The 17,386-nt window shown below is 43.1% G+C and overlaps 1 protein-coding gene across 1 annotated transcript in view; it reads right to left on the bottom strand.

The window, feature by feature from the left end:
* The window catches only part of STX18 (syntaxin 18), a 270,669-nt gene extending 259,379 nt beyond the window's left edge, over positions 1–11,290 (bottom strand). Inside the window, exon 1 of the mRNA XM_075332660.1 lies at positions 11,092–11,290. Within this exon, the coding sequence (XP_075188775.1) occupies positions 11,092–11,238 (147 nt within the window). The 5' untranslated portion in view covers positions 11,239–11,290. The remainder of the gene's footprint in view (positions 1–11,091) is intronic.
* Between the last annotated feature and the right edge of the window lie 6,096 nt (positions 11,291–17,386).

Raw genomic sequence — 17,386 nt, 5'->3', positions numbered from 1 at the left:
AGCCTCAGGATCAGACGACTGGAGGTAACTGTTCTGTGGCAGAAGGGTCAGCAGCAGGGAGGGAGGCTAGCGAGGCCTGCTCCTGTATCAACATGGACCGCAGCCGGGCACAAGAGACGGTGTGCAGCCCTAAGCAGCTATACACACGATGCCTGCCCTCTCCACTCAACGGAACAGAGAGGCGTCATCAGACCAGGCAGCCAGCCCATGTCCTGATACAGCAATATCCAGGAGTGTCCACTGGGATTCAACTCCCAAGCTCACACACCCAAGGCCATCAGCCACCAGTAGCCCATGGAAGGGACAGACGTACACTGCTGGCAAAGTTTCCGTGCACACTTGTCAGACGTGACACAAATACCAGCAGGCACATCCTCCTGGAAACCACTCACCATGTCAGCCTGATACCAGGCATAAGGGACCGTCCCTCAGCCTTTTACTGAAGCAGGGGGAAACGCTGGGCTCTGCAGAAGCAGAGGAAGACCTGACAGTGCACACAGAAGAATCCTTACCGTGGTTCTGATGCCTTCCGGGCAGCCTTCCTGTGGAAAGGCCTGCCCCCCCAGCGACTGGTGATGTTCCCCGCCTCCTGCAGCAGGTCCCCGACAGGCCGTGTCAGCGGCGGCGTGTCCTCCATGCTGCCTCCGCAAACCGGAAGCGCTCAACCGGAAGTTCGCAAGACCGGAAGTCCCGCCCCCGGGAGCACTTCCGGATCGCTCCGGCAGCGTGAATGCAGGAAGCGGCCGGCGGCTTAGGGAGTACGCCGGCCAGGGAGCTCAACAGCCTGCATCACCCCAGAGGAGGTTCCGGAAGGCTGGAGCAGCGGTCCCCCACAGCGTGAGGGAACAGCAAGGGAGGAGCGGTGAAGGCCCGACCGATGCTGTCCGGCTTAAGGTAACAGGGGAAGAAAGAAAAAAAAAAATATTATACTGTAGTTCGCCGGCCACCACAGCATAGGAGAAAATAAAAACCTCTCCATGCCCCATGGGGACAGGAAAAACACTGGCTGTGGGAGGTGGGAGGGTCCTTTTAAACCTCTTGAACTTCCTGTCCCAATTAGGGCGTGGAGAGACAACCTCCTATGCTGTCGTGGAAGGGACTAGAGAAAATGTGGATTTCTCTAACATAAGACATCGGACCACAGATATCAAGGTATCATTTCATTCAACTCTCTATGACCTACATGTCCATATAGAGTGAGGGTTGAACCTACAGACAAATTCTTGTTAAGCTTAACATACATATGAAATTGCAAAAGGCTGAAGATTCGATGGACAGCCTCCATCATGCTACACGTGTCTAGAACTTGATCAGGCATTCATGTGTATTCAACGAGCGAGCAAAATGAAGAAATCTCCCCAGAAAACAAAGTATGGGGAGGTAAAATCTCAAGTGCTCGATCCTTCTGTGGCAAGACATCTATGGTATTGAGGGGGAGAGTCAAGAGATGCCCATACTTATCAGATGGTCGCCTAGAATCAGTTGACTTTCATCTAATGTTTATTGGGGCCTTTAGAAGCACTCTTTTGACCCCAACAAAATTCTTAAATGTGAATCTGGTGTGGAAATGCCATGGAACTGCTGAATTTTGCATCCAAGTCTACATGCATAACATACATCTTGTGCGAGAGATTGGTCTGCAAATTACAACCCGTCAACGTTACGACACCGTACAACTGTAATGCGTCTACAATGCACCATTTCAAATGAAAAAGTCAGCAGAAAATCCAAGAATCTATTGCTTTAGGACTGTATTAATACAAATTTTCTGCCAAATAAACACGAGCAGTGAAATATTTGGTGGACGAACAGTCGGGTCATTGTCTTGAAGACACTGTAGTTCAAAGACGTATGAAGGGCCGTTTTGAGGAGCTCATGAATAGAGAGCTTGGTCTCCGGCCTCTGAATTGCATTCATGTGTGTCAAGAATATCTGTCATAACCAGACAATTTTCTATGTCATAGATAACATCATTATATGAATAAGCCTCTTTAATTCTCAAAGTCATATGATGCGCTCGCTAGTCGGTTAATGATATGGATGAAAGAAGATCTGTGCGCCAGCGAAGCTTCGCCAAACACCATCGAGGTCATTAGGTTTCATAACAATCTTTTATAGTGTGTTAAAATTTGTCAAACTATTTCACATCGCATTTTGTCTTATTCTGGAGATTTAGGCCTTAAGCCGTCCGTGCCCACCATGAATGCACGATTGTACTGGTAGTGAAGTAGACCACGTTTCACACTGTGTCCTCACAAAAAAAACAAAAAAACAAAAAAAAAAAAAGCCTAATTCTCAAGGTAGTCTTCGCATTACGAGGGATGTCCCCGACCTCTCCTCTCTGCCAATCCCTTCACTGGCTTCCCATTACCCAATGACTCCAGTTCAAAACCCTAACCATGACATATAAAGCCATCCACAACCTGTCTCCTCCATACATCTGTGACCTAGTCTCCGATACCTACCTGCACGTAACCTTCGGTCCTCACAAGATCTCCTTCTCTCCTCCCCTCTTCCCACCATTGCATCCAAGATTTCTCCCGTGCCTCCCCCATACTCTGGAATGCTCTACCACAACATATCAGACTCTCGCCTACCTTGACAAGCTTCAAAAGGAACCTAAAGACCCACCTCTTCCGACAAGCCTACAACCTGCCGTAACCCTCAGTCTGATATAGCGCCGCACAAACAGCTCTACCATAACCTACTGTATCCTCACCTATCCCTTGTAGACTGTGAGCCCTCACGGCAGGGACCTCCGTCCTCCTGTACCAGTCTGTGCCTTGTATTGTTTATGATTATTGTACTCGTCCTTATTATGTATGCCCCTTTCATATGTAAAGCGCCATGGAATAAATGGCGCTATAATAATAATAATAATAAATAATAAGTTGGATAATCTAGGCATTTTTGATTCCAAAGGCTAAAAAAAAAACAAACAAAAAAACAAACCTAATCTTTTTACAAGTCTTATCCTACCCTAGCCTATGCTGTCATCCGAGAACTGAAAAGTAGAGCGAAGCTGGCCATATACGGTGGATTCCAGGTGGTCATTTCCATTACTTGTCATTCATCGTTGGTCTATGAAAGTTGTCATTTTGGCCAAAAATGTCAAAAGTAAAACTGATGATTTATAGAAAATGTCTGATTGAAGGCTGTCTACTGTGAAAACTAAACTAAACTAAAAATATGTCTGTAATCTTCATCCCTTCACTTTTCAGACCCCCGATATGCAGGTTCAACTCTGATACAAGTTTCTGATTTTTCTCTTGTGTGAGCGTCTCTATCAGGAATACAGGCTGGATGTGTTTTTCCATTGTACTTCTGTCTTTAGTAACCCACATATTAGCATGGCTTCTATCCTGCATTTATTTGCTCTTCACGAATACAGGCTGGATGTGTTTTTCCATGGTGCTTCTGTCTTCAGTAACTCAATGTCAGCACAGCTTCTATCCTGCACTTATTTCCTCTTCAGGAAAATAGGCTGTATGTGGGCACGGTGGCTCAGTGGTTAGCACTGCAGTCTTGCAGCACTGGGGTCCTGGGTTCAAATCCCACCAAGGAAAACATCTGCAAGGAGTTTGTATGGTTTCCCTGTGTTTGGGTGGGTTTCCTCCGGGTTCTCCGGTTTCCTCCCACACTCCAAAGACATACTGATAGGGACTCTGAGATTTTGAGCCCCAATGGGGAGAGTGTTGCCAATGTATGAAAAGCGCTGTGGAATTAATAGTGCTATATAAATGAATAAATAATAATATTATTATTATTATTTTTCCATGGTCCTTCTGTCTTCAATAACTCACATACCAGCACAGCTTCTATCCTGCATTTATTTCCTCTTCAGGAATATAGGCTAAATGTCTTTTTCCATATCAGCACAACTTCCATCCTGCACTTATTTCCTCTTCAGGAATATAGGCTGGATGTGTTTTTCCATGGTGCTTATGTCTTTAGTAACTCACATATGAGCATAGCTTCTATCCTGCATTTATTTCCTCTTCAGGAATAGGCTGGATGTGTTTTTCCACAGTGCGCCTGTCTTATCAGCACAGCTTCTATCCTGCACTTATTTTCCTATTCAGGAATATAGGTTGGATGTATTTTTCCATGATCCTGTCTTCAATAACTCACATATGAACAAAGCTTCTGTCTTGCACTTATTTCCTCTTCCCAAATACAGTCTGGATGTTTTACCATGGTGCGTCTGTCTTCAGCAACTCACATATCAGCACAGCTTCTATCCTACATTTTCACCTGGTTTTCACCTGATTTTCTTAAAGCCTATGTTCTCTGGCCTCCACAGGACGGTACATGCTTTCTTCCCTGCCATCATTGTGAAGGTCTGTATGGAACCCCCTTCCTTTTGTTATCTCTAACACTGAAAAAAGGGAAGGGGGAGCAAATAAAGCTGTTACAAGGTGTAGCTATGGATTTTGCCTCTTGACTGTTCCTAATGGTAGATGAAGGAAGGATGAGACATACCAGAGTTTAACATCGGTAATACTTTCATTTTCTCAAGAGGTAAGAAACGACAAAAGTTGTTTGATGGTTAAAGAAACCACCTCTGTCTTCTGTATTGTGAGGCTGCTGTCTGTGACGGCTGCTGACTGACAATCTCTGGCAGCCGTTGACTCTGCAAGGACGTTCTAAACATCCTAAGAGACTTATGCAGAAAAACTGATCTTGGAAGGTCGGAAAATAGTTAAATTGTGTCAAATTATGCCGGTTTCATACAGTGAAGGAAATAATTATTGGATCCCTTGCTTATTTTGTAAGTTTGCCCACTGACAAAGACATGGACAGTCTATAATTGTAAGGGTAGGTTAATTGTAACAGTGAGATAGAATATCCAAAATAAAATCCAGAAAATTACATTGTATAAATTATTTCTCTCTGCAAAATGCAAATTTATATAAGTATTTGATCCCCTACCAACCATCAAGAGTTCTAGCTCAACAGACGCTTAGACTATCCTAATCACCTCATTACCTGCATTATAGACACCTGTCTTACATTGTCACCTGTATAATAGACTCCTGTGCACAGACTCAATGAATCAGTCAGACTCTAACCTCTACAACATGGGCAAGACCAAAGAGCTTCCTAAGGATGTCAGGGACAAGATCATCGACCTGCACAAGGCTGGAATGGGCTACAAAACCATAAGTAAGACGCTGGGTGAGAAGGAGACAACTGTTGGTGCAATAGTATGAAAATGGAAGAAATACAGAATGAGTGTCAATCGACATCGATCTGGGTCTCCAGGATCATGAGGAAGGCAAGAGATCAGCCTAAAACTACACGGGGGAACATGTTAACGATATCAAGGCAGCTGGGACCACTTTCACCAAGAAAACCATTGGTAACACATTACGCCACAATGGCTTAAAATCCTCCAGTGACCGCAAAGTCCCACTGCTCAAGAAGGCACATGTGCAGGTGGCCTGTCTGATGTTTGCCAATGAACATCTGGATGATTCTGAGAGTGATTGGGAGAAGGTGCTGTGGTCAGATGAGACAAAAATTAAGCTCTTTGGCGTTAACTCAACTCGCCGTGTTTGGAAGAAGAGAAATGCTGCCTATGACTCAAATAACACCATCCCCACTGTCAAGCATGGAAGTGGAAACATTGCGTTTTGGGGGCGTTTCTCTGCACAGGATTACTTACCCGCATCAATGGGACAATGGATGGAGCCATGTACCATAAAATCCTGAGTGACAACCTCCTTTCCTCCGCCAGGACATTAAAAATGGATCATGACTGGGTCTTGCAGCACGACAATAACCCAAAACATACAGCCAAGGTAACAAAGGAGTGGCTCAAAAAGAAGTACATTAAGGTCATGGAGTGGCCTAGCCAGCCTCCAGACCTTAATCCCATAGAAAACTTATGGAGTGAGCTGAAGTGACAGCCTCAAAATCTTAATGATCTAGAGATGATCTGCCAAGAGGAGTGGAGCAAAATTCATCCTGACATGAGCAAAACTCATCATCAACTACAAAAAAAGTCTGACTGCTGGGCTTCCCAACAAGGGTTTTACCACCAAGTATTAGGTCTTGTTTGCCAAAGGGATCAAATACTTATTTCTTTCTGCAAAATGCAAATAAATTTAAACAATATGATTTTCTGGATTTTATTTTGGATATTCTATCACTCACAGTTAACATTAACCTATCCTTAAAATTATAGACTGTTCATGTCTTTGTCAGTGGGCAAACTTACAAAATCAGCAAGGGATCAAATACTTATTTCCTTCACTGTAAATCTTATACAAATACTTTCCTCCTGAAACTTTTGATCAGGGGCCAAAGAACGAATCTCCCCTCTGATCTGTGGTAAGTCATATGCATCTTATCCCTGACCAAGGGCATTTAAGGACATCGGTATCTCTAATGCATTGATGAGTACAAAGTATCTGGAAAATTCAATTCAGTTATAATCCTAAAAGAAGACATTAGACCATTATATTAGGAAACCTCACCCAATGATTGGATTTTCATAGGATGTTAGTAAACGTTCCTCTACTCCGCTCGATGTCAAAGTTACACACATCAAAGGGCAGAACGAAACATTTGGCAATGAAATATACATTCATGCTTTGGTAATGGAAGACAATAAGCATTTTGTCTATAGTACAGTAACAAAATAATTCCTGAAGACTCCAGAATAGGGATTCCTGGACTGGATCTCGTCAGGGGGCATCTTATGTGAAATCTTCGCTTACATGGCAGAAAAATTGCTTCATTTCACTGTAAACAGAACATTCATTCACAAACCTGATGAGATTACGCTTCAGCTCGGCTTCTAATGAACTCAGTAGGAGCTGAGCTGCCAGTATGGAGCGGTACTGCTCTGGCTCTGTACATATGGCAGCCGATCGGTGGGACTGACGATCTATTCCTACAGATAGGTCATCAATATCCGAGTCAGGGGACAAACCTTTCTCAGGATGGTATATGATAGGGAATGAAGACGAAAAACACTTTTGCCTTTTGGATGCATCCTGTCTGTACCAGTTCCAGACACATCAAAGGCGAAGACCATCCTGAATTTAAGCATCTAATGTGACACATAAGGCTGTATTCATAGAGAGTAATGCGATTGGTCACACAGGAGCACGGACCGTCTGATCATCAACTACTCCCATAATAATGAGAAGGTTATAAGCCGAACTTTAGGCTCTACCAAGGTAATAGTTACAGCAAAGATGGGCCAAAAGTTAGTACTTCAGCAGGATACAGCTAAGCCCCCACTAAGTGGAGGCATCACAGGTGCAGGAGGAGCAAATCACACACACGCTTCCAAAAAATGGAGGGGGCGATTGCTAGAGGTAAAACTGCACACTGATGGCTTGCATAGAACGCTGTTCACACATGCAGATAATACAATCACAAGCCTGCAGCCCATTAGATGACGCCCATACTATTAGATCAGGTGGGCTGCCAAGCCATACCCCACCTGTGTATCATACAGGGACAGGAACTCTAATATGCAAGGCCTAACAATTTGATTTGCTCCTCCTGCACCTGTGACGCCTCCACTTAGTGGGGGTTTAGCTGCATCCTCCATCCTGCTAGAGTATTAGTCTTTGGCCTGGGTGATTTACACACTGCAGCCCTTCTTTGCTGTAAATAATGCTTAATTTTTGGAGAATATTTATTCCTCTTTTTGTTGCTATTTTTATATTTAGTGTAGGGACCTACAAGCATGAGGTCCCGTGACGAGGGTTGTAGGCTTCTATATTCTGGCCATAATACCAACTAAAACCTTATATTTTTTTGTACAGGATACAGCCAGGCCCCTTTCTGTTAGGCCTTGCATATTAGAGATCCTGTCCCTGTATGATGCACAGATGGAGTACGGCAGCCCGCCTGATCTAATAACATGGGCATCACCTAATAGGCTGCGGGCTTGTGACTGTGTTATCTGCATGTGTGAACAGCGCTCTATGCAAGACATCAGTGTGCAGTTTTATCATCCAGCAATCACCCCCTCCATTATTTTGGAAGTGTGTGTGATTTGCTCCTCCTGCACCTGTGATGCCTCCACTAGTTGAGGCTTAGCTGTATCCTGCTAGAGTACTAGTTTTTGGCCTGGGCGATGGACAACTGCAGCCCTTCTTTGCTGTAAGAAATGCTTAATTTTTGGAGGATATTTATTCCTCTTTTTGTTGCCATTTTTTATATCCACCAAGGTAATAGCACATATCCTGAGGTTCAGCACTAAGCCATGGGGAGGGAAGACACTGGACTGCATCTAGTATCTGCTGAAGAAAGTACCCAAGATGACACCAAAGCCGGAGATATATGGAGACTCATAAAGGGAACTGTTTACATTACTTTTCCTTATGGTTTTATTCTTCTCCTATGCACCAAATGTATCTAAAGTGCTGCACAATACATGACAGATTTGTGCACATCTTTAAAATAACTTGTGTCTACAGCCGCTTTCCTTTGTTTTGTGCCTTTTTTTGCAGACCTGTCAATCACCTTCATTTTGGAGTGAGAACTGCAACCTTTACAAGTCAAGATTGAAAAATCTGGCTACATCTTTTTACCTTGCTGGCCAAAAAGGCGGAACCCCCCACTCCCTGCACTTTTGTATGCAAACAAATAAAATAAAACTAGTGACTTTTCAATAACCTTAAAACTAGCATGAAAGCCTTAATTAATTGTTCCCATGGAGTTGTGGATTTTTTAGAAAATGGTAGAAATTTTCCACTATTAGGGATGAGGCTTTTCTTACATAAAACAATAACGAATTATTATCAAATGAAGAAAAGTTCTCTCTCTACTAGATATGAGCACAGAACTTGTCAGGACCCCGATCAGTACTCCATGGCCTCCTACCTATTGGATAACCGGCTCCCGTTTTGATTGGTGCAATGTTATTTGGCATTAGCTGCAACAAGGACCTCGAAAAAGGACGGCTAATCTATAGAGGAGATGTGGATGATGGCAAAAAGCCATGGAATACAGAGCCGGTCAAAAGTCCTGGGTCATGGAAATCAATTCTCTCATCTCCGGTCACTACTGTATTTAGGTATATAAAAGAGGATGTGTATCCAGCTCACCCCTGCTGATTTTGTTGCTCAAGGAGTAGATCACCTGATTCAGCACAGAAATCCCAGGAATAAGGATCCAATAATAAAAAAAAAAAATTCCAGCGGAACACAGGCAGAGATAAAAGTAACACTTGCACTTTATTTTCTCATTAAAATTACATGCGGTATCCACAGAGATACAGGCAAAAAATCATCCGTGTTTCGACATTACGACACTGCGTTGAGTCTTATTCATGAATAAGACTATGACACTGCGTTATGTCGAAACACGGATGATTTTTTTGCTCTGTGCTCTTTGATCTCTGTGGATACCGCATGTAATTTTAATGAGAAAATAAAGTGCAAGTGTTACTTTTATCTCCGCCTGTGATCCGCTGGAATTTTTTTTATTCCTACTGTATGTAGGGCCACAATTCTCAAAGTTTCTGCTCCTTTTGCTGCATTCTAGTTGTACTCTAAAATAATTATATCACTTACATTGTGGCACATTCATAAACCATTCTAACCATGCATGTCAGTATGTAACACTGGAGTAAAAAGAGAGTGCAGAGCGCTGACGGTTGGGGCGTCACAAGATTTCTGCAGCCAATCAGCGACCACTGGGACACCGTGAGTGGGGGTGACATTAGTCTAGTGTTGACACCAGCCAGTGATTGACAGCTCTTTCATCATTAGTCAGACCTGTCAATCACCTAGAGCAGTGCTGGACTAGTTTGGCTTCCGGTTATTGTCTCCACATGAAGCTTTTAAAGACTCAAAAGCCTCAACTTATAAACAGCAAATCATTTTTTCATAGAAATGAACAGGAAGGTTTTGTTCGGTGCTTTTTCAGGGAAAACTTGATCAAAAACCACTGGAAAAAGACACAGTTTGAACTTCTGTGCAGCATGATGGTCAGGATAGTGGATCACACTGCACTATTTTGCCTAATTAGATAGAGGGATAGATAGAGGGATAGATAGATATAAAGTGCTGCAGAATCTGCTGGGGCTACATAAAATTACTATATGAAATATAAACAATTTTAGAAAGAGCCCAATTGCCTAAAGCACCACTCCAGCAATCCTTTGTTAGGGCTAGTCAACTTCCAAAGTTTTCAGCCCAGCTCTGGTACCATGCGACCAGCCAAATCGTGCAGCGATGTGGAGTGGAGGTTATTTCTTAAAATCACAATGCACATCTATGTGAATTCAGAACAAAGCTCTTTCCCCTCTGTGTCCCATAGACTGGCACTGAGAAAACCAGCAAAGTGGCAGGAAGTTACAACAACCATTACATAGTGCAAGGATGACCACAGTGGGGCTGAAAACAGGTGAAGTCAACGACCGGCGAGGATATAACTACTTTATTACATGCAAATACATTGGCTGGATTTAATGTATGTGAGAGTGTTAAAGATAATCCAAGAATAATCCACACCCACTTGAAGACTCGCCGCACGGATCTCACGGTGTGGTAAAAGGGTTTAATCTATCTTCAGGTTCTTCTTTACTTAAATTCCAAAAGTGTTCCTAAAAATGAAGTCACAGCTGTATAGACAGTAATACAAGACACAGGCAGGCGCGTTTCAGTGCACATCAGTAAGGCACAGCCAGAACGAGTCTGCCTTTATTTTGTATTACTGTCTATAAAGCTGTGACTTCACTTTTAGGAACACTTTTGGCAACAAGATTTATTTTTGTTTGTTGTTTTTTTTAGAGAAAAGATCTCTTTTCAACATTTATATTTTTCTTTTACAAATTTCTTCAGTACATTTTATGGGAAACTGAATGGTGTCAATCAAAAGAACAGGGCAGCCCCCCCCCAACAAAAATAAATAAATAAAAACAAACAAGTGCTCAAACAGCTAAAACAGCTAAAGAGGCGAAAATAATAGAAAAAAACATTATGGGTCTTGGAAGAAATAAGAGGGAAAACCAAGAGTATAGGATAACTCTCAACCAATGCGAGCAAAGCATCCTGGGACATGTAGTCCACTAACAGCTGCCCAGTGACAGGATGTTACACTGAGTCCTCGGTCACTCACCACGTCCCGGGCCTTCCCACTAAACTCCCCCCTGGGGCGGCTCTTCCTCAGCAGCTCCGTCTCCGGTAGGGACACCCCGAGCGCTTTATTCCGGGTCTTCACTGTTTTCACACTGGCTCGAAATAATAGAGTGATGTCAGCTGCCATGTTGACAGCGCCGCGTCATCATCTGTGCAGGTAACAAGAACTTCCGGCTGGAACGACCAGTCACGAAATAAACGTTCCGCCTTGCAGAGAGTTCCCCCCGTAGCGCTGAGTAAGCGAACTATCACCATAGCAACTAGTCTGACGTCACCAGTGTGTCTTATAGCGTGAGAAATAGGAATTATAACACTATGATTTCATCTTTTTTATATACATATATATATATATATCTCATATATGTGGGTATATATATCACACACACATATATTCACAGATATATTGGGAACAATAATAGAAAAACACAGCAGTTTAAGCATATGGCGTGTATGTGTGTGTATATCTAATATATAAAGCCGTGTGTGTGTGTGCGTGTGCATGTATGTATGTCCGCTAAAGGAATCCGCACCGTCGCATTTATAATCACAACATTTTGCACAGACGCCCCATGTGACTCAGGGAAAGTCATAGACTATGTTTTGACGGGAAAATTTAACCCCGCGCTTTACAGTTACTCTCCAAAAAACCTGCCTCCATTAAAGTCAATGGAGCTGCAAGCTACAGGCTATTAATAGCAGCTGTGAGTGGTTCCTATAAAAACGAAATAAATTGTTAGTATAAGAAGCTTATGTGTTAGGTAATAAGATGTCGTTGGGGAGACGGCTAGAGAGAGACAGAAAGACACAGACAGACAGACATAGGCACAGACAGACATAGACACAGACACAGTAAGAGGCAGACAGGGAAAGAGAAAGAGAGACAGACAGAGACAGACAGGGAAAGAGACAGAGAGAGAGAAACAGACAGTCAAAGAGACAGACAGAGACAGGCAGACACAGACAGACAGGGAAAGAGACAGAGAGAGACAGTCAAAGAGACAGAGGCAGACAGACAGACAGACAGACACAGACAGACAGACAGGAAAAGAGAAAGAGACAGAGACAGACAGTCAAAGAGACAGAGGCAGACAGACAGACAGGGAAAGAGACAGGGAAAGAGACAGAGACAGACAGTCAAAGAGACAGAGGCAGACAGACACAGACAGACAGGGAAAGAGAAAGAGAGAGAGAGAGACAGACAGTCAAAGAGACTGAGGCAGACAGACAGGGAAAGAGACAGGCAGACAAGGAAAGAGACAGACAGGGAAAGAGACAGACATTGAAAGAGACAGACAGGGAAAGAGACAAACAGGGAAAGAGACAAACAGGGAAAGAGACAAAAACATGAAAAGAGACAGAGACAATGAAAAAGACAGGGAAAGAGACAGAGACAGGGAAAGAGACAGAAACAGAAGAGGAAAGAGACAGATGGGGAAAGAGACAGACCTGGAGAGAGACAGACCTGTAAAGAGACAGACCTGTAAAGAAACAGACCTGGAAAGAGAGTCGGGGAAAGAGACAGACCGGGAAAGAGACAGACCTGGAACGAGACAGATGGGGAAAGAGACAGATGGGGAAAAAGACAGACAGAGAAAGAGACGGACAGAGAGACAGATAGACAGAGACAAGCAGGTAAAGAGACAGACAGGCAAAGACAAATAGACAGAGACACACATAGACAAACAGACAGAGACAAACAGACAGAGACAGACAGAGACAAAAAAAGTTACTATCCCGGGCAACGCCCGGGTACTACAGCTAGTAGAAAATATAGTCCAGACATTGACGAGGTTAGAAATAATGATTTTTACTTGAAATAATAATTTTCTCCCTCAGACTTTGCTTTTGTCACAGAATGCTTCTTTGCAGCAATTACAGCTTTGCAGAGCTTTGGCATTCTAGATGTTAATTTGCGGAGGTAATCTGGAGATATTTCGCCCCATGCTTCCCCCCTCCCACAAGTTGGATTGGCTGGATGGGCACTTTTTGGGTACCATACGGTCAAGCTGCTCCCACAACAGCTCAATAGGGTTGAGATCTGGTGACTGGGCTGGTCACTTCATTACAGATAGAATACCAGCTGCCAGCTTCTTCCCTAAATAGTTCATGCATAATTTGGAGGTGTGCTTTGGGTCATTGTCCTGTTGTAGGATGAAATTGGCTCCAATCAAGCGCTGTCCACAGCGGATGGCATGGCGTTGCAAAATGGAGTGATTGCCTTCCTTATTAAAAATCCCTTTTACCTTGTACAAATCTCCAACTTTACCAGCACCAAAGCAACCCCAGACCATCACATTACCTCCACCATGCTTGACAGATGGTGTCAGGCAGTCTTCCAGCATCTTTTCAGTAGTTCTGCGTCTCACAAATGTTCTTCTGTGTGATCCAAACACCTCAAACTCTGATTCGTCTGTCCATAACACTTTTTTCCAATCTTCCTCTGTCCAATCTCTGTGTTCTTTTGCCCATATTAATCTTTTCCTTTTATTAGCCAGTCTCAGATATGGCTTTTTCTTTGCCACTCTGCCCTGAAGGCCAGCATCCCGGAGTCGCCTCTTCACTGTAGAAGTTGACACTGGCGTTTTGCGGGTACTATTTAATGGAGCTGCCAGTTGAGGACCTGTGAGGCGTCGATTTCTCAAACTAGAGACTCTAATGTACTTGTCTTGTTGCTCAGTTGTGCAGCGGGGCCTCCCACTTCACTTTCTACTCTGGTTAGAGCCTGTTTGTGCTCTCCTCCGAAGGGAGTAGTACACACCGTTGTAGGAAATCTTCAGTTTCTTGGCAGTTTCTCGCATGGAATATGCTTTATTTCTAAGAACAAGAATAGATTGTCGAGTTTCACATGAAAGTTCTCTTTTTCTGGCCATTTTGAGAGCTTAATGGAACCAACAAATGTAATGCTCCAAATTCTCAACTAGCTCAAAGGAAAGTCAGTTTTATAGCTTCTCTAATCAGCAAAACTGTTTTCAGCTATGCTAACCTACTTGCACAAGGGTTTTCACGGGATTTCTAAACATCCATTAGCCTTCTAACATAGTTAGCAAACACAATGTACAATTAGAACACTGGAGTGATGGTTGTTGGAAATGGGCCTCTATACACCTATGTAGATATTGCAACAGAAACCAGATGTTTGCAGCTAGAATAGTCATTTACCAGATTATAATGTATAGAGTGTATTTCTGTTTAATTTAATGTTAGCTTCATTGAAAAAAAAAGTGCTTTTCTTTCAAAGATAAGGAAATATCTAAGTGACCCTAAACTTTTGAACTGTAGTATATATATATATACCGTGTGTATATATATATATATATATATATATATATATATATGTATTGGCACCCCTGCTATTCTGTCAGAGAATACTCAGTTTATTCTTGAAAATGATTGCAATCACAAATTCTTTGGTATTATTATCTTCATTTAATTTGTCTTCAATGAAAAAAAAAAAAAATTGTCATAAAGCCAAATTGGATATAATTCCACACCAAACATAAAAAAGCGGGTGGACAAAAGTATTGGCACTGTTTGAAAAATCATGTGATGCTTCTCTAATTTGTGTAATTAACAGCACCTGTAACTTACCTGTGGCACCTAACAGGTGTTGGCAATAACTAAATCACACTTGCAGCCAGTTGACATGGATTAAAGTTGACTCAACCTCTGTCCTGTGTCCTTGTGTGTACCACATTGAGCATGGAGAAAAGAAAGAAGAGCCAAGAAGTTACTGTGTCTACAGTGCGCAGTGTCATCAAGAAGTTTAAAGCCCATGGCACTGTGGCTAACCTCCCTAGATGTGGAAGGAAAAGAAAAATTCACGAGAGATTTCAACGCAGCTTGTGCGGATGGTGGATAAAGAACCTCGACTAACATCCAAACAAGTTCAAGCTGCCCTGCAGTCCGAGGGTACAACAGTGTCAACCCGTACTATCCATCGGCGTCTGAATGAAAAGGGACTGTATGGTAGGATACCCAGGAAGACCCCACTTCTTACCCCAAGACATTATAAAGCCAGGCTGGAGTTTGCCAAAACTTACCTGAGAAAGCCTAAAACATTTTGGAAGAATGTTCTCTGGTCAGATTAGACAAAAGTAGAGCTTTTTGGGAAAAGCCATCAACATAGAGTTTACAGGAAAAAAAAAGAGGCATTCAAAGAAAAGAACACGGTCCCTACAGTCAAACATGGCGGAGGTTCCCTGATGTTTTGGGGTTGCTTTGCTGCCTCTGGCACTGGACTGCTTGACCGTGTGCATGGCATTATGAAATCTGAAGACTACCAACAAATTTTGCAGCATAATGTAGGGCCCAGTGTAAGAAAGCTGGGTCTCCCTCAGAGGTTATGGGTCTTCCATTAGGACAATGACCCAAAACACACTTCAAAAAGCACTAGAAAATGGTTTGAGAGAAAGCACTGGAGACTACTAAAGTGGCCAGCAATGAGTCCAGACCTGAATCCCATAGAACACCTGTGGAGAGATCTCAAAATGGCAGTTTGGAGAAGGCCCCCTTCACATCTCAGGGACCTGGAGCAGTTTGCCAAAGAAGAATGGTCTAAAATTCCAGGAGAGCATTGTAAGAAACTCATTGATGGTTACCGGAAGCGGTTGTTCGCAGTTATTTTGGCTAAAGGTTGTGCAACCAAGTATTAGGCTAAGGGTGCCAATACTTTTGTCTGGCCCATTTTTGGAGTTTTGTGTGAAATGATCAATGATTTGATTTTTGTTTCATTCTCTTTTGTGTTTTTTCATTTCAAGCAAAATAAATGAAGAAAATACCAAAGAATTTGTGATTGCAATCATTTTCAAGAAGAAACTGAGTATTATGTGACAGAATTGCAGGGGTGCCAATACTTTTGGCCAGCACTGTATATGTTAGGATGTTAGTAAATATAGGAAAGCGCAGCGACCTATATACAGTATATATATATACATTATACCTGTTCTGTCTTCTATTCATTAAATAGGATAAGGGTAATATCGTTTGTTGCCCACAAGAGGTCACTGTTGGCTTTCTTATGTTTTCCTCATACATCTTCACAGTATTTCTGTGGTTTGGAGCCTGTTGCTTTAAGGAAAAGATACTTCCTTGGACTGCCCCTTTTTCCCTTCCCTTACTGAGTTGGAGACGCAGATGTCTTGGTGTCTCCATAGGATTCAGAGGTGCTATGCCCGGCTCCAGTTCCTGTTCTTCAATCGTTCCTCCTGACTAATGGATCCCGGTAGGAATCATTGTACTAGACTACATATTTGTGTTGGTATATGTGTACAGTTGTTATGTAGGCACTGTGAAGTGGCAGTGGCTCTACTCAGATTGCATAGGCTGTGATACATGCAGAGCAGGTGTAGGGCGGCATCAGCAGTGTAAATGTTGTATTCAGTCATATGCATTGCTCTCTGTGTTATGCAGATTCTGTAAATACCAGTACTACTATGTATGTCATTCTGTTATTTGTGATATGCCTGTACTGATATGGATTTGTATCTTTTGTTATAGTTTTTACCAATCAATCATCCATTTCTTATGATCATCCACCTATCCATCATCATTTAATAAATAAAGACTTAAAGGCAACACAGTCTGTTTATTGAAACAGTGGATGAAGGTTAGCTGTATGCCGGAGTCCACACAGCTCACACGTGGACGAAGGCAGAACAGTAAAAACGGGCTGCTGGTCGCAGGCAGCGATTGTACGAACTGTACGGGACAGTTAACACCCACGCTACACAGCACACGGGTATTACAGCAGCCGCCATACAGCTACATAGAACAAGAGCGCAGTCCAGCTCCAGTAAAGATAGCCGGTCGCAGGCTGTAGTACGGGACCGCTAACATCCACGCTGTACCGCATATGGATGTCGCAGCAGCCACCATACAGCCGCAGTGACTAGACCGCAGTACGCCAGAAACCACCATTCCACTCTCCACCACGCGGAAGGCCGTCCGCAAATAGACTCTGTTTCCCGCTAAAATAGTCTGCAGCCAAGTGCACAATGTCTGTCAGCCGAGCGTCTTCCCTGAAGACAAGGTCACGGGCAAGCTCTACTAAGTCCTCAATTAGGGAGCTTGCTGCCGTCGCCCGCGCTGAGGCCGAAGCAGCTAAAGTGAGGTCCTCCTTCGCTGAACAGGAAATGCAACTCAAACTAAAACAGACAGAGAGTGCACGTCTGCAATCAGAACAAGAAGCAGAGAATGCACGTCTGCAACTGACTTTAGAAAGACTTGCCGTAGAAAAGGAGACAGAGGCCGCAATAGCCAAGGCAGAGTTCCTGGAA

The sequence above is a fragment of the Anomaloglossus baeobatrachus genome, chromosome 1 (genome assembly GCF_048569485.1).
Source record: "Anomaloglossus baeobatrachus isolate aAnoBae1 chromosome 1, aAnoBae1.hap1, whole genome shotgun sequence".
Lineage (NCBI taxonomy): Eukaryota > Metazoa > Chordata > Amphibia > Anura > Aromobatidae > Anomaloglossus > Anomaloglossus baeobatrachus.
The sequence above is the reverse complement of the archived record's forward strand: the minus strand, read 5'-3'. Positions and strand labels throughout refer to the sequence as shown.